Source organism: Limanda limanda, chromosome 7, assembly GCF_963576545.1.
Source record: "Limanda limanda chromosome 7, fLimLim1.1, whole genome shotgun sequence".
Classification (NCBI taxonomy): Eukaryota; Metazoa; Chordata; class Actinopteri; order Pleuronectiformes; family Pleuronectidae; genus Limanda; species Limanda limanda.
The window spans coordinates 22,235,616-22,259,327 of NC_083642.1; the positions used below are offsets into that span (position 1 = coordinate 22,235,616).

Genomic DNA, 23,712 nt, shown 5'->3' on the forward strand with positions numbered 1-23,712 from the left:
TTGAAATTTGCATCATGAATAAAAAGAAAAGCTCTTAATAATTAATTAATTTTAAGAAAAACATCAGTTCTGGCACAGTTACCATTTTAAAAGTATAAATACAGCACAGATATCTACAAATATCCCAAACATTACCCAAACCTATAGGTTACATTGATGTCTCTAAACTCAACATGGCTGAAAGGAGAGGAACGATCGGATGGAGCTCTAAGCCCTCTTCTTACTCACTCACTGATGATTCCACTTTCACTGAGGTTCACTGTTCTATCACCACATCTCGGAAATCTACTCCTGCTGCTGCTGCTGAGAGACTTAAATTAGACTGACCCAGAGGGCAGCGAGACCTTGTTGTGTTAATGACAACACGCTGAAATAAAATTTAGCGATTGTGAGGGATACAAATAAACACACTTATAAGTCAGTAAATTGGTTTATGTGCTTAGAGGGGCAAAGGGACATTTATGGGAATTCACATGAAAGGCAAACATAACTGGATGTACTCTGAACCAAAGGTCAGAGAGGATATCTGTGCGGTGGCAGCATTAGACCAATTGCATTCTCATGCAATATGCAGAAATCCCACTTTAAAGCCAGGCGATGATGGATACCATCTCAGCTGTCAGCGGAGAGCCTGTAAATTAGCAACAGGTTCCACCATTAATGCGCTGGGTATTAATGGAGTGTAGGGTGTGGTGCGGCGGGAAGCCAGTAATAATCAATTTCCTGCTGCTGTAATCATAGTCCTCTGTAAGTTAATTAGCATGTGTTGAGAGGCTTCTGCAGAGAGGGAGAGCTGGATAAGAACAGCGTGGGAAGTGTGACACAGGCGCTGGGACTGCAGCCTTGTGTCGGGCCGATTAGATTAAGACCAACATGAGTCATTGCATGATGGAACTAATGGTGCATCCGATGCATGGGATTGTGATATTTGTGAGATCCAATCAGCATTTCAGATGGACCTTGTCCACCCCCCGGTCTTTTCATCCGTCTTATAATCCTCCTCCAGACACGGTCCAATAACGCACAGAGAGAAACTCCAAAGTATAAAACCATATAAAGTGGATAAACACTGCATTCGCCACAAGTGGCCTTAAGTGATTTTAAGAGAGTTCAACATGATACACACTGAAGAAAAGGAAGGATGCACATAGTGATTGGCTGATCTCACAGAGGCAGACAAGAGAAAGGCCAGAGGCAGACGATCAGTCACGTAGTTGAGAGTTAAACGGTCTACAAGGCACCAATAAGGCTGACACGCAGGGTGATTATTGATTGGTTGGTTGAACAACCACCTCACAATGGCAGTTGCTTTGAATGGAGAGAGGAAGAGGCCAATACATTCTGTTCCATTGTATTTTTGGGGGTTTGCTCAGGTGCACTGTTGCTGCTGTAGAATAGAAGAGTTTCACATTATGTTTTTTTCTGACCTGTGTGGACATATTGGTATTTTGTTTGTGATCAGAGGCCTAAGTACCTCCTATAAAAAAATCTAAGGATTCAAATTGGTCTGTATCAATAATGGTATTTTCTGACTTAAATGCATTATGTGCACTTACAGCTCAACATAGAAATAATCCAGAGAGTAACCTTAATTAAAACTGAAACAAACTTTTTTGCATTAGAAAGAGGAGAAGTCTCGTCCTCCTGCAGTTACAGTCCTGCAAATAATAGCTCTTAAGTGTTATGTGTTAGCTTAAACCTTTCCATCAAACTAAACAATTACTGGACTGTAAAGTTGATGTTCTTTGCATGTCCTCGTCGTGTCTGTGTGGGTTTTCCCTGGGTACTCTGGCTTCCTCCCACAGACCAACAACATGCAGACCGGGGTTAGACGTGTGAATGTGTGGGTTAATGGTTGTTTTCTCTCAGACATGCTGGCAAACTGTCCACGGTCCAGACTGTAGGGAGACGTATCTGCAGCAATTGAATATAATGTTAAAAATTGTGTTTTCAGTGTATAATCACTTTTCAATTATCAAACTATGATAATGAAACCTTTTTTCTAATGAGCAGGTCGACTTCCACAGAGTCTGTCATGAGGATTCTTCAGGAGTCCAGAATGGACAATCAAAACACTGGCTCCAGATGGAGGCACCTGAAGGCCACCGAATGTTTTCCTGCCTGGAAGGCGAGAGGCAGCGGAGAGATGCCTGTAAATTCAACCCACTGAATCTTTAATGCCAATGTATGAAATAGTTATACTAATTCCCCACCCGTCGTGCTACACCAGATAAGAAGTAAAATATGAGTATTGTAACTTGTGATATTTTGTAATTTTCCAGCTGAACAATAACAACTACATTTAGGTGTTCCAGTTGTAGCGCCCTGTTATAGTGCATGCTGGGACACAATGGATCAGAGAAAGTGTTTTAAAGTGCTGTTAGGATTTTTAATGATGTTCCTGTTATGTCAAAATTTCGAGCAGGAGAAAGGGCCCTTGGATTCTGTTGAAGCGTAGTTAATGGTTTCACGTTCTATTACTTACCATTATCACTGTGTGTTTAATGTATTTTTAGTCACTGCTGTAGAATACAGTATTGTTCATTATGTGTTGCATTAGTTTTTATCTCAGGACTGCTCTGTAGTGTGTAACATGAATGTCCTCTTAGATACGTTCATCTGTAATAAGATATGTTAAAAAATTACTGAGCTTAAATACGATTGTTGTTATTTCATTTTATGAAAAGCTTTTAAATAACACTGCAATTACCTTATTGACAGTGTTGGCTGTAATTGGTTACAAATGTCACATTGGTGACTTTGCTAGCTTGGTTGTTTGATTGTTATCTTTCACACACTCCACTGCTCAGTTTACCAATCTCAAAGAAACAGAGAGTGCTTGTAGTTTAAACACAACACAGCTATGCTATAAAGTGGTCTAGCACAGACACTCATTAAAGGCCTCTGATCCAGAAGGTTGTTTATGATCTATGGTCACTGCAGCGGAGACAGAGGTGGCTGTGATGGGTTCAGCAATGTTTATAATTTCAACAAATAAACGTCCAGTTTTATAGTAAAACTACAGTTCATGAATAATGGCCAGACTGTGACTGTTTTTTCACAGTCACAGTGAAATTTGACCTTCAACCTTTTGGATATAAAACATCACCATTTCATTATTGTATTCACTTAGATATATTGATTTACAAACAACCAGACCATTAATTATAAAGCCTGTGCCGGCCCACCATTTTTTTGTACTTCCCATGATACCATAAAAGACCTCTAACTGAGTGTGTGCTAATGTAAGTGCTACTTACCGCGCTATTTGCTGCATGCTTGCTCGCATGACTTTGAGCTACTTGTGCTATGTTCCATAATGTTGATCCAGCCCATTGCACAGTCAGACCTCATAGTTTCAGCTGCAGTTGTGGCATCAGTTCTTTCTCTCAAGCAGAAACTTGTCTTTAATCTGTGTACCTGCCACGAGTGACCTTCATGTAGCGTGCATGAACACTCCCATTATCACCATAGATTTAATTCTGTGGGAAACACTGCATTAACTGAGGTTTCATTTTTTAGGTTTGGTCAAACATGTATTTAAAATAAGAGCCTTTTGGGCCTTGACCATAAAATCTAATCAGGGCTTGTGCCAGATGTGTTGACTTTCCCTTGTCACAGTCTTAGGATAATGTTTTCATAATCACCAAAATCTGTTAATGTTTGCATCCCAGTCAACAACTGTGCAAATTTAGAAGTAATTCAAAGAAAAAATGAGCTCAAACTCTGATTTAACAATTTGAAAGACTGAGGAACAAAAGAGTTCTTCAGTGTGTCCAGTCGAGCCTGTGGGCTTTTAGTGGCTACTGCTTGAAAGCTTGAATCAAGCTGTTGACCCAAAATCTTTGAGCAGATATATGCAACAGTCTTGTGAGCCAGACAGAAAGACAACTGAGCCATGCACTGATTCCAGAAATCTCTGGATAATAGGCTGGACAAAATAATAAGATAATGTGTTTCTTTGCTCTGAATGACCTAGAGAGCGCTGTATGCATGTTATGTAGTGCACTCCATGTTAAAGCATCGTCCACATATAGAGCCCCAAATATTTGTTGGAAGAAACTTGTTTTATCTCTGAGCTGTGGACGGTAACTGGTGGAGGATATAAGTTCACTTGAAGACCCAACCTTTTTCCTTTTGTCTTCTCTGAGTTAATTAGTGAGTTCTTTTCACAACAATCCACTAATCTATCTGCACACTACTGATTAATTATTGGGTCATCTTCAGGTCCAAACAAAGACAACAGTACAGTATCATCTGAAAACTTCAATATAAATGAAGTCATCTGTGTATAGGGTGAAGCAGTGTTAATTTTGGCAGCTATTTTTGATTTAGTCTTAGTCTTAGTCTTTAGACGAAAATGCATATTAGTTTTAGTCACATTTAGTCATTTTTATCCTTCTTAGTTTTAGTCTAGTTTTCGTCGACGAAAACTCAGAACATTTTAGTCTAGTTTTAGTCACATTTAATAGCCACATTAAACTCCTTATCTTCCCTTCTCAGGTCCAGGGACCCCCTGTGTTGTGTCTACAACTGCGTACTAGTCTAGCTTGCAGTACGTAGGTTGTCCATTAGATATCCTTCCTATAGGTCTATAGCAGGGGTCGGCAACCTTTACTATCAAAAGAGCCATTTTGCCCCCTCTTCCCCCAAATAAAATTTGTCTGGAGCCACAAAACACATTTGATAACAAAGCTGATAAAACTTGATATAAAGTTATACTATACTAATCTGTAGATTATTGCATTTATGAAATTATAGAACAACAATAAAGAAAACTGTTGACATTTTATTTATTTTTACCTGTTACAACAAAGGGAAACACCAAATGCTTATGAAGAGAAGAGAAGAGAAGAAAATACACAGGCAAGTGTAGGCCTACTTTGAAATAAATTAAACTCAGAACTATGTAGGGTTATTTGAGTCATCCCCATATTTGTGGGAAATGTATGAAATAAGAAGTACCCTATTTTGAAATAAATAAAAACATATAGCTGCAGCCTATATATTTTAGTTGGCGAAATGTGAAAACAAAAAGTGAAAGCAGATCAGACTGGAGGAAGACACAGAAACTGCAGCTCTGTAGAAACCAACTGCAGCCTCTGCTCTGATCCAGAAGCTGCGGCGCTGATCTCAGAGCAGCTGAGACCAGAGAAACTCTGTGTTTTCACTGTTTCCATAGTTAAGAAGCAGCCGGTGAGTCAGTGACCGGCCTGCTTCACGTGAACGAGATCTTATCTCACTGTTTCTCTCTGAACGAGTGCGCGGCGGCAGGGGGCGGAGCCGCGGGACCGGAGCGCTATCTGGGAGCACACACACGCACACACACACAGACACACACACTCGCCGCTCCGGGTACTTCATGACGGCCTGATACGATTATGTTTTTAAAAATTGTTGTGACTTAGTCAACCGCCAACATTTTCGTTTCGTCTCGTCTCGTTAACGAAAATTAAAATAGATTTCGTCATAGTTTTTATTTGCAAAGATCCGTTTTCGTTTTGTCTTCGTCTCGTCTTAGTCATGGGAAAAGGGGCGTTAACGAATATTTTTCGTTATCGTTATTGTCAACGAAATTAACACTGGTGTAAAGAGTAGCGGTGAAGTCACACAGCCCTGTGGTGCCCCGGAGTTGTGATGACAATCTAAATGCTGTCTAGCAAAGAGGCATCATTTAACACTTGATATTCTGATGAACATCGTTTGATTACTTCAACATGTATGTGTCCACAGAATGTTGTGAACCTACTTCACATTCACACATTTTCTCCACCCAGTGAATGGACAAAAACATTCACTTTTCTGAGAAGCAGTGTTTCACTTACTTCTCAAACCATCGGCCAGTGGCTTGAACTCATTCTAAATTAAGTGTGTAAAATCTGCCCTCAACAGGACAACTGCTCTCCTTGGGGCGACAGAGGTCATTGAACTTACCGTCTACACAAGCCGGCCTTGCCCTCGTGGTCCCGGCGATCTGGCCTCTCCGGCAGGCGCAGCGGGCCGTCTGCCTGGCGATGGTCCGTCTGGGAACGCTGCTGTCTCTGTTGAGCATCACTATCTCACAGGTCCCCACCGCCAACTGGCCTGCAACACACAGCAGCGAGGAACAAAGCACATCACATCAGCTTAATGAGATTGTGATAAACATATTACACAGGAGCAACTGGTGTTTGAAGGTGCAAACAACAGGCAGCCTGGACACAGAGCAGTTTATGACTCTCATTTAGAGTCTCAAATTGAAAAATGAGAAACTGATGCCTGGGTTTTAAAGGCAGCAGGGCTAGATTGCCTCTTCAGTTTTAATACAGCATGGCTGGCTGCTGCTGTGATAAAAGTGCCTCACAAGTGATCATGTGGAAAACAAAACTTCTTCCCAGCATCTGTTAAAGGGACATTTTATATTTGGTTAGTCATAATTGCAAATTAACAAGCATGCAAGTTTCATGCTTCAAGATATGGAAGTACTTAAACAATATACTGTCCATTTTACTGCTCTAAGATTGTAGGGATAACATTTAAACAGTTTCAGTATTCTTAAAACTAAATCAACCTCTGATTTTACATGTCCATGATCAGGACCACTTATACCCTGCAAATAAAGACTCCAGTTTGTAAGAGGCCTGGGCAGATGGCTGACGTCGTTCCAGCACAGTATACACACAGTATCTTTGGATGGTTAGTTCAACAAAACAAGACCACAGTTTGTTTATTGTATTCTATCGACCTTTAGTGTTGGTTCTTGGTTGTCAAATAACCATAAGCAAGTCGTTTTTGTGTCTATTCTAAAAGTGTCACTGTCGTAATGCTACATGCTACATCAAATAATGTTGTCCCCCAGAAAGCACCACCAAGTGTTGTTTGGAAGTTGAGCATGGATTATTCTACAGTTCTCAGTTTCGTTTTTCTCCAATCTTGTGGTTTTCATTTAAAGTTAGGGTTGGTAATCCTGGACAAGGTAACAGGAGCAGGCTTCACTATGAAAAGATGCAATCGATAGATCCAACCCACTCCCATCTGCCGTCATGTCAAAGCTCCGCCCCCAAAAGACATGAACGTGCACTAACCACCACAAGAAGCCGACTTCTCCGTGACTCGCTCACCAACTTCTGTCTATCGTCTCAGCTTCAGCAATGAATGACTCGTCGTCTGTGGACTCCAGTCATGTGCTGTGAGAGTGCTGGCTGGGTGCACGTAGGCAGACAGGTTGCTTAGTGACAGACAGGTACATCAGCCAATCATTTCATTTTGGGTTATCATTAAATTTTAATAACATTTTTAGATCTAACAATATATTCCGTCGATAATTTTGTCACAGGTTGTTAAATCAAAGCCATACGTCAACTTACATCTTCTATCCCGAGGTGCTGTTTGTGATCAGTACGTCCTTTGTTTAAATTATACATTAGTTCCAGGGGCAACAAAAGCCTATTTTAAAATAATGAAACTTTGGTGTTTAGATGTTTTATTTGTCTCATGAATTATTTATGTAACTACTGGCTAAAATGCTGCGTGACTTGGTTTGACATGGCAGTGGCTGCCAGGCACCGTGTTTCTACTAAAGACTCATTTTCAAGCCACGTGAAGCTCTACTGAGACGGCAAATGGACAGAATGTCTTAAAGTGATGATTACCTCGCTCCCAAATCTCTGCAGTGTGTGTGTGTGTTTGTGTGTGTGTGTGCGCTATTTTTAAACTTCTATCCATGCACAGAGAATTACTTCAGAGCTCTCCAGGCATTACAAATTGATGGATAAGTCCCTGGACAGGAACCTGTGGTTAACCATGTTTGTGGGTTTAGAGTTTGTCAGAATATGATCTATAAATTAATTACAGAATCTGCAGAAAATCTACAACACACCAGGGTGTTTCTACAGCAAATGGAATACTTGAAAGAGAACAAAATTAAACAAAAAACCCCATTTAAGAGTAAATGTTCTTCATCATCTTGACTTTTTCATGTCAGGGGAGTGACAAAAAACTTTTCCTTCAACTTTCTACTTTGTAATTTGCCCACCGAAAAGATTCTCATTTGAGGCTTATTTGAAAGCAGCTTCGTATTCGAACGTACTCCTTGTCCAGGTGAAGAGACTTCAAAGGGAAAGGTTTTGAGGTCAGAACTCTAGATGTAGCTAAAACATGGCTCTAATTTACATTTGTGAATAAAACTTGTCAACAGCTGCGGGCGAACAAAGGAAGAGCTGTAACTAACATGTTGTCCGTGTTTGGCTTTTATGAAATGTAAACTCTGTGTGGCCTTTTGCAGCTATCAATTTTACTGAGTTCTTTGTTTTGAGGTAACAGTTTTTGTTTCGGGGAAAAATCTGGAAACACAAGGGAACATTTAATTGCCTTTTATTCAGGACTCCCTGGTGTGTTTGAGGGAATCATTCAGTATTGACAGTCTTTTGTTGTATAGATAAACAGGTTTTAGTCACAGTGAACTGCTTGAGGTGGTCTCTGCTTTGATAAAACAAAGTTTTGAATGTATGTAGATGATTCATTATTCACTTAAATCTAAGGACATTTTTTTGCAGTGTAAAATGAGCAAACATAATCAATAACCAGCAACACTATAAGACTCCCACATGGTTGTCCATGAGGGATTTCAACCATATTTCCATAACATCCACAACTCAAGCATTCCTGCATCACCATTCAATGGTTTAAAATGCTGCTGCTGTATGATCTTTACTGGTTAAAGAAAACATGACCATAACTCTAGTCATTCTAGTCTCGCTGCATTGGCTTCCTGTTTGTTTCTGCATGACTTTCAACATCCTACAGCTTAGATCAGCTGACAATGGTCATATACTTCCTGAAGCCTGATTGTTAACTCGAAGCAGAATTTTAATTGATTACATTTAATATTAGTTAATCTTTTTCTTTCATTTAATTTTATTGTTGTTTATTGTTTGGTTATCCTACTGTGAAATCCTACTTGTATCTTCGTAAAGAAAAGTTATATAGAAATAAAGCTTTTTACTATTATCACGTGTGAATACATTATGGGCCTGATCTACTATGATCCCAAATAAAAAGTGCTGAAATGCCTGTGCATTATAACAGATTGCCTGATTAGTTGGTGGGCGTTTTGCAGCCATCTGTGCTAACGCTGCGCAGAGAAGCACCTACCTTTCAAACCTACTAAATATAGACGCAGTCACAGCAACCGCAATATTTTCAAGCTAGAGACGCCCAATAATGTATATTCATTAAGGCATTCATTAGACAGCGTGTGTTATTCTGCAAGCAATCCTCAGTGTGCACCGTTAGTAGATCAGCTTGCAAGTTTGTTTGGGTGAAATCCATTTTGCACATGTTTTTACACATGCAAACCTTTAGCAGATCAGGCCCTATGTCTGACTAGATTTAGATTTAATTTAAATATCACAACATATCAGCTCTAGGTGGAGTAGCAAAGGTCAAACAGAAAACAAACGTTGTTGGGACTCCTCTCACCTATGAAGTGATCTGGAAAAAGTAACACAGTTTCTTGCTGCTTCTTCTCTTTATTGAATGGAGAGCTGCCAGTGAAAGCCTTTCAGGCTGACAGTGAAATAAAATCAGCTCAGGGAGGTAGATTAGAGGAGAGTCGGTGCTGCAGCTCCTTTAAGGTCAATCCCTGGCATTCACCAACCATCACTCCTTTATACTGCTGCTCCCAGTCGCCTCACAACACCCTCGAAGGTTCATTAAGTGAGACGCTAACTGCCTTACAGCATGAAATAACGGTAATAATGGCAAAGGTTGAAAGGACTGTTGATTAACACAAATTACTCTTAAAATTAGCACAGCAGTTTGCTCGGACTTTTGAGCTTCACTATACAAAGTTTCAGGACGAGACATGTCACAGATGTGAAGGGGATCGTTTGTGCTGATCAAGGCGACCACATATCCTTTATTTATTTTAATCATCATAAGGTCACATTGTTTCCTAACCAAGGCCAGATTAACCTGCTTTGTGGTAAAAAAATGTATTTAGGACCCCTTAGCTGCAATTTCTTCCAAATCTAGAGAATGAAACTTAACCTTTAAGTAATATACATTTATTAACCTTCAATTAGTTTATGGTAATTTTATTAAATAAAAAAATATTTAAGAATAATCACCAATTAGGCACATTAAAAATTAGAGGGAGGTAAAAGGTACACACAGGCCTGTATTAATCAACGTGCTTAAATGTTACATTTTGCCTTCAGTGAAAAATTATGTCAATTAAGTTTGTGAAAAGAATAAAAGCAAACATCAAAGTTCTTCGCACTTAAACATGCATTTAGAGATCAATTTTAGACTTCGCGAGACAACAGAGGTCTATCAGCACTTCTCAGGCTTAGTAATTAACACGTTTCCTGTCTAGAAACCAAAGTGGATAAAATGCAATTCACCATTTTACAGGGAGTTGTGTGCCAGACTATTTCCTGGCAGCTCTGAGTAGTTGCCAGGCAACCAGCAGAGACTCGAAAGAAGTTACTAATCTTGTCATTAAACTCAGAAACTGTCAGAAAGTGAGTAAGCACGAATCTCCTGACAGTTCCTTAAAGGTCCTGCTAATTTAACTTCAGTTCAAAGTGGACTTACCTCTGTTTAGTGACTCAAAACATAGTTTGCTTGTGGATGAGAGGCAAACATTTTGCAAAATATCCACATTAATGCAGATTGGCTAAATTTGTCCTTAACCAGGAAGTTGGATTGTGATGAATTATCTGGAAAACTAATGGCTCAGTCAATATTCCTGAACCCCAGAGGAAAAGATGTATGTCTGTAAAGCATAGGTTGAATTTGGATTATGTGGGACACCTAAGCTTAAGTCTGTTTATTTCCTGGTCCAACCAAATCTAGCCAACAGGACTTTTACTATAGGTTAGCATGGATTTCATGTGACTGAAATCAAATGACTTCATGAGTTTGATGCTACAGAAAGGGGCGGGGCAAATGTCAATCAAAAGCCCCCCCTTGGAAGGGTCAGTGAAAAGAGATTGTGACAAGATTAATTTTTAGGATATAAATCTGTCTTAAATAAGACAATGTTCCTAATTGTTATCAAATTCAGTTGTTTATGATCCATTCAAGCGACAAAATATGCATTGAGTTGTTTAAAATGTGTTAGTTTTTAAGTTAGTTTTTAGCCACTTTATCAAAAATGATTGATAAGGTGGGACAGTCATTTAAGTTTCTAAATGGGGGAATTATACATTTCGGGATTTCCTGAATAAAAGAAAAAAGATTAATTAAAGAGATGTAGCATATGATATGCAGTTGTCAGACAGGAGTTAATGGAAACTACAGTCTGTCCCTGTCTGTATAAACTGATTGTCTGGTTAACTAACTAGCACATATAAAGTTAGCTCTCTAGGACAGAGATGCTCCAAAAAGCCCAGAAGGTGGTCTGCAGCCATTGACAATATAGGGTGAGCAATGATGATGAGTATCTCAACTGGAAGGACTGTTTGTTCCCTGAGTAAACCCAATAGAATAGCAAATTACAGAATCAATAATCTGTTATTGTTATCTTTGCTTGCTGTTGATCAATTTGTAATTGATTTTTTTCCTCTTTTGGACTCGGGTTCTTTATGAAGAAAATTTTGACTTTTACATGTAAATATGAATTAATGACATTTCTTTTAATAATATACATCTTCTTCTTCAGCTTTCTGTAATTTTGTCATAATGCTTTAAAAATCGCTAATATTGACCCAGACATGCATTAAGCAAGGTGATTTAGTTTTTTATGATATCTCCATTCTTTCTTCAGGTGTGGTTAGAAAACATCTTTAAGGATTACAGAAAGGTATAATAAGTTACCGTAATGTGTAAAACCGATATTGGAGTAAATCGCAGGAGTCAAAATTGCCAGAAATGACAGATTTCTGTAATCCCCAGATTAAACAGATTCACCCTATTCCTTCTCTCCAGAGAATGAACCCTCTGTCATTATCAGCACTTGCTCATGAGCGTTCATGTGGCACCCCAGCCCCTGTGCACCAGGTTCAATGGGCCGCTCACTAATAACCACACAAGACCTAACTCTTGCCAGGCTAATGGGACAAATGTGCAGCTCAGTTAATAGATTGGTGGGTTTCTGTTCTCAGTGGAAGCCACACTTTGTGATTTAGGCTGATAAGATAGGTGTATTTTTACATCAAATTATTACCTAGACCAGCGTCGGGAGCCATAAAACACAATCACCTCTACAAAGACCTGCAATACTCATTTCATTTCATAGCATCAGCCGGGCTGGCCATCCTTCTCCCCCACCCACCATCACCATTACCGCTCGGCCCACCCTCCTCTCTCTTTTTGCTGAGGCAAGTCCTTGTGTACTTGGTGGACGCTTGGAGGACAGAGGAGCCATCAGATATCAGTTGTCCCTGCCATGTTTCAACACTGAACAGATGAATGGGCTTCATGCAATAAGCCTAAAGGAAGAGAGTAGTAAGGCGGAGGGGTAGTTGAAGTGGGGGAGTTGTGAAGTGTGTGGGTGGGTGGTGGGGTGCTCTGCAAAGCGCCCTCAGCCACGGCCAACGTTCTATCACACACGCAGGAGTCAATTCATATGACAGAGGGTTTCTGTCACTCAGCACCGTGAAGACACTTAGCCTCGTCTCTATTTCACATGATGACGTGCGCGTACAGCCGCGGCGGCGAGGAGCCTGCTCGGTGAAGGATGGCGGCACGTTGCTGTCCAGGCTCTGGCTCCTGTCATATACGACATCTAGAGGGCAACAGGAAGCCGATACACAGCGTGGAGACCGGCTCTCAGCGCTGACAGGCAGCCTGATGACCTTATCGCTGAATCACAACACTGCACCAGTGCAAAGTGGCAGCGGGTATGCGCACACGGGCATTCAAGCACACACAGCTTAGAGCAATGTGTCTGTGCAGTACATATCAGAGCTTTGATCAGACACTCTGCAGATCGCCAAAGCACAGGAGCACATATATCTTCATATCTCACCCTGATATAGGCTGCCACCAGTCCACAATCACTTTCACAATATGCCTTCTGACTCAATGTGCGTCATTGCAGGACTAAGAACTGGTGGGCATGATGAGGTTATTAAACTATAGATAAAATACACTTGATGACCCCAACAACACCCAGTGAATGAAAAGCAGCAATTATCATCTCACTGGAAAACATCAATCTATTCCAGCTATTTACTGTTGTTTTTAGTCGTTTGTCCTGATTAATCAGACACCGGGTTCATTCTAGTTTATCTTTCTACTTGTGTGTCTCTTTAATTAAGACAGTGCAGATAAGTACATCAATAGTTTGTTCTAACTGATAAAATACTTATATCAGATCTAACAGGCAATCGCGTATGACTCAAACCAGATTGGGGGCTGTGAGAAACGCTTCTCCTCAGGGAATTTGCCATAAAATGATATGACAGGCTGCACTGAATGAACAATGACAATGATTCCATTTCCATATTAAAACAATCTTCCTTTATAGATTGTAATTACTTGTGGGCAGCTACAGATGGTGAGTTAGGTTTTACAATCCTTTACTGCAAAGAGTGCTTTTGCAAACTGCAGTTTTGATCCATATTTATGAAGAATTCCACTTCTTGTTAAGCTAGTGCAGTTAATTATTCATGACAATATGTATTGTATTTGGTATTATTCCACATTAAGACGCAGCTATAGCACAGAACCTTTCCGTGCTGGCTCGGCTTTGATGCCCTGGCACTGAATCTAACCAGTTTTCCCTGAAAGAGCCAATCAGACTCAAATCACAGCCCTGGCATGCAATAATAAGTGAGGATGATTATCTCCATAGCATTGTATGTTCCTTTTGTTATAGAAGTGCCATTCTCAAGGATGAAAATGGAGCAGCCGAGTGCAGACAGAGCGGGTACGAGGAGCATGACAATCATATTAACATTAATCAAATCAGATGTGAATTCAACTGATCTTTTATGGAAGATTAAAAACACTCAAATACACTCGTGTAGCAATGGCCATGCAAGGCGCAATTTACATCTTAATGTGTTGCTGAGGATGAGCTGATATCAAAACACAAACCCTATAATTAATGGATGACCTAACACAAGGCTGTGGCTGGTATTCATTCCTATTATTCATATAGCGTTAACTCACAATGTACATTATAACAGGATATCAAAACCTTAACAAATTATAAAGATTCCCACAACTCATTAACTGAACTTTGGTGTGATTAGCGACTTTCATAAAATGACGAAAAACAGTTTGCTCTGTCCCACAGTGCAAAAATATTTGATTCCCAATAAGAAAAGCATCTTATTCTCACATTAGTGAAACTAGAGACTGGGCCTCATTCAAGCACTAAAGGCAGATTAGCTCTTGAGTGGTACACATGAGTACAACGGGTGCCTGCTGGTGAACATCATTTATTATAACACCCAACAGTGTAATGAAATATATCCTTTCTTCTCTCTCTGGGACTGACATGTCTCCCTGAGTGCCTCCCACCTCAGTTGCAGACCACTCTGTGTGAGCAGGGCTCCACCTGGTATCTGAAATCATGTCAAGTCGTATTCATTCTCAGTGATGAGACAATCTTGACAAATGTCTCGTTTGATAACTCATCATTTGGTCAAATTTGAAATGTTGGAAAATTGTGATGAAAGCCCATCACACTTTCCTAGAGCCTAAGTCGATTAAAGCAAATTGCTTGTTTTGTCCTCACCAACCCTCCAACAGCCAAAAGATATTCAGGAGAGAATATCGGAGAGGAATGTTCAGCATTCTGGCTCCAAAAATTACCTCCAACAATTATTCAATCATCCAAATAGTTCCCCATTATGTCAGGAGACTATTCAATTAAATTGTTCTTGCTGCTGATTGTCGCCCTCCAACAAAGTGATTCTGAACCTTGGTTAGACAATGTTAACTGCAGTGCTAGTTTCCCCTCATGGTCTCGCAGCTCCGCCTGTTACTAACAACACGGGATGACATCGGACAGCAATCTGGTTTGACTGAGCATATGCTACTCAAGGCAGCCGCGGCCAAGTGCATCTCATTACCTTAACACCACTTGACGTGCACGGCGCTGTCGGTAGCATGTAATCGGACACCAGGTGAGAGAGGCAGATGTTTGACCGACCCGATGCTATACGCTTCCTGACACCGTCGTGACTCTGCTGCTGCTAACGAGAGCAGACGCAGAGCAGTGGAGCGAATCATGTGATTTATATTAATGTGCTTGGTTTAAAGGGAATACCAGCACTAACCATTTGAAAACTCTAGAGCGATCCGATCAATATTTATGCACGAGAACAACTCTCTACTGAAGTTGGAGAACCTGTAATGGTCCCTAAATATGCAGTTTAATCTGAATCTTGGAGAAATGAATCCGTAGCGATGGCTCAGGGAAGTGTGGGAGCAGCTGCGGTGACTTGTGGAGATGAGGGCCATGTTACGCTATTACAGGATGAGGCTCATTTATCTGCAAGGAGTCAAATAAGCACTGTGGTGCCCCAGAGTTGCTCCACCTCTAATTGTACTGAGGAGCAGTTCCAGCTCTCACATCCTCCTGACAATGCTAGCTGGAGTTTCTGCTCTCAAAAAACAGGCCCTTTCATATGTGTTGTGTGTCCAAATGTGGGGATTTGTAGAACCGCACCAAGCCTGATTTTCGTGCCATCACAAGCACCCAGTGGGGTTAGCAGAGAAAGAGACATAAGCATGGCACCCCCACCCGCTGAGATGCCAGAGATGTGCTCTATTTGTCCAAATTTAATCCTCATGTCAGGTGTGTACACTACTCCACCCACAGGGAACGACAAATTGAAACTTCTCGTGGCAGCAGTAGGATGAAACTCCCTTGGGTGGAAACCGCATTCACAAGCATGAGATTGTTTCCTCTCTCACTGGAAAGCAGGAGCAGTATAGCTCTGAACATCACTGCACAGGACCTACAGGACTTCTCAGTTCACTTTTTTTGTACAGTTACCACCGGCTAACATTTCAAAGCCGCCATTGTGTGACATTGCCAAGGGCAGCGTAAAAATGGAAAATATTCCCCCATGCATATACATCCCCTGCAAGGACTGACACAGTAATTCAGGTCTGGCCTTCAACATGTCTCGTACAGTACACATGATGGGGGCTCCTGATAGATTGCAGTTGCAGTGGTGCAGCACAATCCAGGCCGAAGAGATATTAACATGTAGAGTACACTCAGACAAATGGGTTGTGGATGAATACAAGCTCGAGGCACAAAGATAGAATATGCAATATGCCTTGCGAAAATAAACAGCTCTGCTGAATGTAATGCAGAGAGGACTGTAAAGCTACGGTGAGTCACTTCACATTTCACTCAGATAACCCTCCAGGATGCCCCCCTGCTCTAATACAGACACAAAGACAATGGCGAGCTCCAGGAGACCGTTATGTCCCCACATGATGCCATAATGTGGCTTTAATATTCAAGAACTGGCCCCATAGAAAATATGATCATGACATCAGGCAGAAAACCGAACAGGAGACAAGACTGAAGGAACATAACTCAAATCATTTACACCACTCTGCCAATGATGGAACAGTTTCAAGCCCAGAGCTTTCTGCAGAGAAAACAACAACGCAGAAATAAACTCAGCGGTGCACTACTCTCAACCGCAAGGGAGGTCAAAGCTGACGGCGAGAAGGAATTCATATTCAGGGGGCTGTGAGATATGAGCTTTGTGATCTGCCAAATTGATTTAGCTGTAAAAATTCTTCTCATTTTGTTGCATAAAGATGCTCACACTTTTACAGATACGCCGCCTATAGAAGCAGGCCTCGATGATTTGCTTACAATTTACAGCCAAGGTCATAATCAAAGCGGATGTCCCTCTGCATGCGTAATGCCGCCTTGTAGAAGACTGGAATGAAAATCACATTTTTCACTTCAAAAAGTCTGTAATTCTCTGCCACTCTGATTAGTTTAATGCTTGGATGGATAGCCGCTGCTCCTCGAGTTAAAAGAGAATACCAACTAAAGATTTTTAAATTCATTACTCTGGCACCCCATGAAGACTTCCTGTCGCCGACACAGAATCTGACTTGTTAAAGCTGTGAAAGCATCCAGGATAATTTAGAGAGATAAAATCAGTTTACTCTGTGAATTGCATTTGGACAGGAGAAGTCAGGGGATATGTTGGAGTAGGGGAGATGCAGAGAGTGGGCCGACTGTGTGAGTCCATCATCAGGGGAGCCACGTACTGACTGTAAAAGCCAAAGTGAGTCACCTCAAAATTTAGTGACACAGCCTGTAGACATTTCTCATAAAATGTGTGCTGTCATTCCCATCGACAGCTTGTGCCACAGTCCAGGAGGACAGGACAGACATTGTTGTGTCTGCCTCTCGGCTTCAGGACATTGTTGTTTGTGTTCAGAGACACTGATTGGGTTATTCAAGCATGTCACTGGGACACAGACCAAGACATGTGCTGTAAACATGTCATTACTGCCTGTCACTAATATGACACAACGTTTAGTTTCATTCATATTCAAGTCACAAGGTTTTTATTGTTGTTTGAATAATACTTGCAATTCCCCACATTTTAATCACGTTTTTTTTTTGCTGCACGGGAAGTGATGTTCGACTTTTCTAGATTATTTGTACAAATCCGAGAAAGGGCTGAGTGGTAGATAAAACCTGAGAAAACAAACAAACACCTGAAACTCAAAGGTGCATGAACTGTGTTTTTAATGCCATTTGGAAGTAGTAAGACACAATTGACCAAATATTCAAATGGTTGTTTTAATGTATTAGCATTAGCTATGTTACGCTATAACAGGATGAGGCTCATTTATCTGCAAGGAGTAAAATAAGCACTGTGGCGCCCCAGAGTCACTCCACCTTTAATTATATTTAGAGGGGTTCCAGCTTTCACATCCTCCTGAGTTTCGGCTCTATAAAATGTCCCTTCATATATGAATGTGTGATGTGTAGATAATTCACCCAAAAATGAAAATTCACTCATCTCCTAACCACTATGCAGATGGGGAGTGGGTGAAGTGTTTTAGTCCACAAAACACATCTGGAGTTTGAGGGCTTGCAGCCAAATCCAATCCAATTGCAGTAACTGGGGACTGTGTAAGCCACGATATTAAAATGAATCTCAAAGATATCCTGCCTCCACATTTGCACGCACACACTGTACACAACCCATCCCTATTTATTTCTCTGTGGACTATCTCTTTACCATGAATTTGTCGTTGTTTCCTCTACTGCAAGCTCTTGTTTAGTCGACAAACACCTGGAAAAAGATCTTGTTTCTCAGCTTCTGGATGTTCAATTTCATTCACAGGCTAGTTGCTAAGTTTGTCTGTCTGACATTTGCCTGTTGCTTATTCAAATGATGGTGGAAACACAACAAAATCTTAAAAAGCTGAGTTCTCTGTGTGTTCATCACCACAAACCTTTTATGACAATTCCATTCCATTTTAATGTAAGAATTGTTTGAGTAGAGCTTTAAACTTCTTCCAAAAAAAGATGTTGTGTAAGCTGCTTGGAATGCAGAACCCACAGCGAAGTGTTCTTGCCTGAGCATCAAAGAAAAGAAAAATCTAAATCGAAGGAATTGCTCCAAGAATCCTTGGCCTCATTATATCACATTATCTCAATTTGAGGAATTGTTTTATATAATGTGTTGAATTTGAATTGCTAACTGACTTCACCTCAACCTTACAAATGTGGGTAAAAAACAATACAGCCCACCACCTCTCCACACCAGCCCGTGTCCTCTGGTTTCTGGTTGACAAAGCAGAAAGAAGTTGCCTCTGCTCTGTTACTTCACTGCTGAACCCCAAATCTGCTCCAGCGGGGGGAAATCCAGACATTTCCAAATTTATTGTTGAATAAACTGGCAACATCGAGAGCGGCTGACAGGCCATTCATCGTGGTGGGGCGCTGGCCCAATGGCGTGCACGGACAGGGCTGCTGCGCTTTGATTTCCTGTCTTGGCTGCCATGACAGATGAGCCGTGGAGAGGGGGGGGGGGGGGGGCGACGCAGCCACTCGCCACCACAAGGCTTCACCTCTCTGTGCCCACCGCTTCACCCCCACTTGACGCTGCTTCCAGGGCCCTCGGGGGTCATAGAGGTGGAGAGCTGGTCTCTGCTGATGGAAAGTGAAGGGTGCTTTGTCTTTGTTAGGGATGTTCAGTCCAAAATAAACAAAAATGCGGTGAATGTGTCGAATACTTTAGCTGATTTAGATCAGTGATGGTCAGAAATATTTCTGCACCAGAACAGACTGGTGAACGCAGCTGGTTTCAATTGAGGATTTTAGTCGTACTTGAAGATTGCAATTGTGGATTTAAAAATATAACTTTATCCTTAAAATTCAGGAGAGGGCTGAGAAGAGGAGTGAGCAACATACAGATGATGTCAAAGCTCAGATCCTCCACAGGTTTTAACAATCAGGCCAAACCCGGCAGGATCTATTTACTCTCCCAATGTCAAGGGTGGTAAAGTTCACGAGAGATTGATTGAGAGATTTTCCATAATAACACGCTAATGAGTTCATTTTTCGGCTGGAAATGAGTCAATAATAAAAGGCTGAGGGGAAGGGGAAGGTATGCTGCGACTCCTCCGATTATATGCAGAGGCTTGGAAGACAAATAACAATCCACCATTGAATCACGGGTGGCAATAAGCTGCTGGTGACAGAGGCATTCTGGGAGAAAACGCTGCAAATTAGAGGCACTGGGAGCACATATCAGCACAAAGGCAGTTCATTTTTCACATCAGTGTCTACTTTTGTTCCCGGCGAGCTGCCAAAGACATTGATGTAGGCACTATCCCCCCCCTCTACTGTAATTATACTGCCGGCCAATGCTTGATTAAAAGATCTAATCTGCAAACTTTGTGTTCAACATCTCTCAACAAGTTCCAGTGCTTTAAGCCTCTTCTCTGTATTCTTTGACGGCTGGGATCCAAACTGTTATGTCATGGACGGCAGCCAATGAAGTGCAGGCAAACATCCTTTTGCTTTCTATTCTGTGTCAGGGTGACGGTGTAATTGCACCAGTCAATATATTATTCAAGGGGAAAGCATGGCATGGATGGATATAGCCTCGACCTGAGTGAAATTATAAAGCTCTGCAGGCCGGTGTCAGGCCTTTTTTTTTCTGTCTGCACCAGGAATTATAACAAGTCAAGTGTACTGCTTTTTCACTTTAAGCACAATTATGACCCCATAGATGTGGCAGAGATCCTGTTCTACGTCGCTGCAACAAGGTAACAGCTACTGAAAACACTGATTTAACTTTAGAGACAGTCCTATTGGAATACTATTGTGAAAACATGGTCACAACGACGCTGTCTTTATTTATTTAAGTATAGTGTTAGATTCTATGATACTGGCTATTCAGTATCATATAATCGCTATTCAAATATTATAAGACAAGGTCACCATAGTTATGAGCCCAGACATAATCCATGTAGTCCATGCAGGGCGCTTTTATCTATCTGTGTGGATTTTCTCCCCTGGATCCCAGCATGTGCAGCTCGACCCACCACCAAGCCCTCAGAGACAATGGTGCCTGTAACAAAGTGATAAACAGCTGTAGTTGCCCTTACCCTCTCTGAGCAGGTGGGAGTAGATGAGCCAGAGGAGCAGCAGGCAGCAGAGTGACGCACCTCCACCTGCGGAGAGCGTCTTCACTCCACCCGGCATCCTGCGCCTTGCAGCCTCTCTCCGGTTATCCAAACTTTGACCGCCTGTGTGTGCCGTTTAGATGTCACGCAGATGAGCGCAAATGGGGCTAATCCAGTGGCGTCTCCGCAGCCTGTTGTCGGCATCCATTTTGAGGTTATAATAAAAGAGGGACTGATAGTAATGCCCCCCCCTTTTTGGCTGCTCAGATGCCCTCGTTGAGCCGCATCTCCACCCGGGCGGCTGCGCTCACTGTCACCAGACCCAAGTTTACGCAGCTGTGGCTCCGGGAGCTGAGGATCCTCCGTCGGGCTCCTGCAGAAACCCTGGAAGTGTGCAGATGCAGAGGAGGAGTGAGGAGCAGCCGCCTGCAGTTTGGATCCTCGCAGGGAGAGAGATCTGGATGATGCTGGGAGAGGAATCAGCCGCTCAGCACCCCCCTCCTCTCCTCCTCCGCCGGGCTCCGCACTCTTCTCATCTTCAGTATTTTCCTTCCCGAACAACTTCTGCAGCTCCGTGCGACTCTACAGCGGAAGGAGCAAGTTCAGCCTGGCGGACACACAGAGAGAGAGAGCAGCTGGGAAACTTGTCAGACAACGTGTCCTCACCTGCCCATAAATAAACACTGAGAAACAGCTATGGGCGCAGATGCGTCATGTGTGGCCACACGACAAGTGTCACGTCCAAACCCGGAAGGTGCGGAGGAGTTGGGCGCACTGTTCACCAGTTCGAGTCCTCTGATGGAGACACTGGGACCAGTCCTCGGTGATGAAGGAATTGTCTTGTTACTCTGTCCCGGTGTGTTCCATTTACATGCAGCAGGCAACGTGGAACAGGAGGACCCCCCCCCCTTCAATCCATGGAAGGCAACACTGCTGCTATACTGCTGCTGCACCCTGAGTTGCCTTGACTTCTCTCTCTCTCCCTATCTCTCTGCCTCTCTCTGTCTCTCTCTCTTTCCCTCTCTCTCTCACACACACAGTGTCCTAATTCCTTCCTCCAAGTGGTAAAAAAATAAAACTCTCAGGCTATAAATCCCAATCTGTAGATGATGATGTTGCTTATTAATACACATGAAGACCCACCTCCTGACCTGTTACTTCTCTCTCTACACCCCTCTTTCAGGAGTGCCCCCCCTCAGGGCCTGCACGGTCCTGGGACTATACAGTTGTCATTCAGCACACTTGCATTCTGGGGGAAAACGTGGGAGGTTTTCTCCTTTAAGACGACTGGTGTTATACCGAGGGCAGCGCCTCAGAGCTCTTTATAGCAGAAGTAAGATTATTATATACTGCATGATATCAAATCAAGACTCAAGTGTGCACACACAGGGACACATACTTTGTGTGTATGTACACTGTGTTTGTGTGGGTGTAGGAGAAAGAGGGAGGGAGGGAGAGAGAGAAGGAGAGAGAGAGCTAAAGCGTTGCAGATGCCAGTCCCTCTTCTGAAAGAGAACCATTTAAGTCTCCCTTGCCTCTCGGAGACTATTACTATAACTCACCCTGGTGTCTCTCACACACACACACACACACACACACACACACACACACACAGACACACACACACACACACACACACACACACACACACACACACACACACACACACACACACAGACACACACACACACACACACACACACACACACACACTCACACACACACACACACACACACACAGACACACACACACACACACACAGACACACCACATTCCATGACCAGTAAATGTGCACTTTATTAGCAGATGGAGAAGTTCCCTAAATGCGCTGCTGGGCCATCAGCCTCTCACTGAATGGCTTTTATGATGACGTATAGGCCGGGGCCGAGACCTGTCACGTCATCAGAGGAATGTATGAAAAATTACTCAGGCTGCAAAGACTTAGCATTGGTTGTGTACTAAAGGGATGCTTCGTCGATATTCCACCTCGCTGCCACATCAGCAGGCTGTCGTATTCCTTTAAAACTGAGGAAGTTTTATTGGATTGTTTTTTGCATCACTCTAAGCACCAGTAGTTTACTTATACCCGGCCAATTGTGGAAGAAATACAGGGAGATAGCGACGGGAGTAAAGGGATCAAAGGAGGATCATCTCTGGAAGATAATGGGTGCTTCAACCTTTGGATATGATTCAATCCATAAACTATAAGTCTTTATTTTTATTTTAATATCCACCAAATACTTTCTTGTATAGATTATTTTGATATATTTCATAAGATTATAGATACCAAAGGATTATACTATAGATATGCACTTTCTAAGCCCTGCTGAATCAGTGGACTATCCGGCTATAGCAATATCTGATCATGTACCACTTGAGATAGATCTTTACTTTCCTCTTAATATTAAGAACACCCCTCACTCCCCAACCCCCAGCCCCTTCCCTCCTGGGTTTACATGCTCTGTTGCTCAGAGATGAGGAGTTTCTAAACTATAGACACTTTCATGGGGGAGAATAATTCTGATTCAGCTTCTAATTTACTGCTCTAGGACACCCTAAACCTCTTGCAGATTTTACTGATGCAATAAGTATACTTGATAGGCAATATGGCTAAAAAATCCCCATGAGTTCTCCATGGTTTACAATCAGAATTTAATATAAGATCCTCGCTACAAAAATGTAGTATATACAGTATATAATATTACAGTGTTACGCTTACACGTTTAATTATGGAGTGAAAGGCAGCAGGTTATGTGTCCCTCATCTCAAGCATCCAGCTGCCTCACTTCATATCTTAATGGCAACTTTCCCCTCACAAAATCCATTTGATGTTTCAGACAAACTATATTTCTCTTTCTACAAATATATCTTCCCAAATATTAATCTTTAGGGAAAAGTTGAACAGGTTTCAGCATAGATTTGAAAACCAGTGCAGCTTTCCAGATTCCAACTCACAACACCCACCTTTGATAAGATTTGTTTTTCTAGTTTTTGTGATTAATGTGATACAGATTATATATTAGTTTACAGCGGAAAAAAATTATAATTTAATTGTTCTGTATGTCTTAAAAAAATGAAAAATAACAAACTCACCGACTATGGATAATATAATAATCGTCCCATATCAATTTAAAATG

At 41.8% G+C, this 23,712-nt stretch overlaps 1 protein-coding gene across 1 annotated transcript in view; it reads right to left on the reverse strand.

The window, feature by feature from the left end:
* tafa5l (TAFA chemokine like family member 5, like) overlaps window positions 1-20,653 on the reverse strand; it is a 33,629-nt gene extending 12,976 nt beyond the window's left edge. The window contains exons 1-2 of the mRNA XM_061074660.1: window positions 20,557-20,653; window positions 5,935-6,084 (exon numbers count right to left, since the gene is read on the reverse strand). Coding sequence (XP_060930643.1) covers window positions 5,935-6,084; window positions 20,557-20,653 — 247 coding nt within the window. The remainder of the gene's footprint in view (window positions 1-5,934; window positions 6,085-20,556) is intronic.
* Between the last annotated feature and the right edge of the window lie 3,059 nt (window positions 20,654-23,712).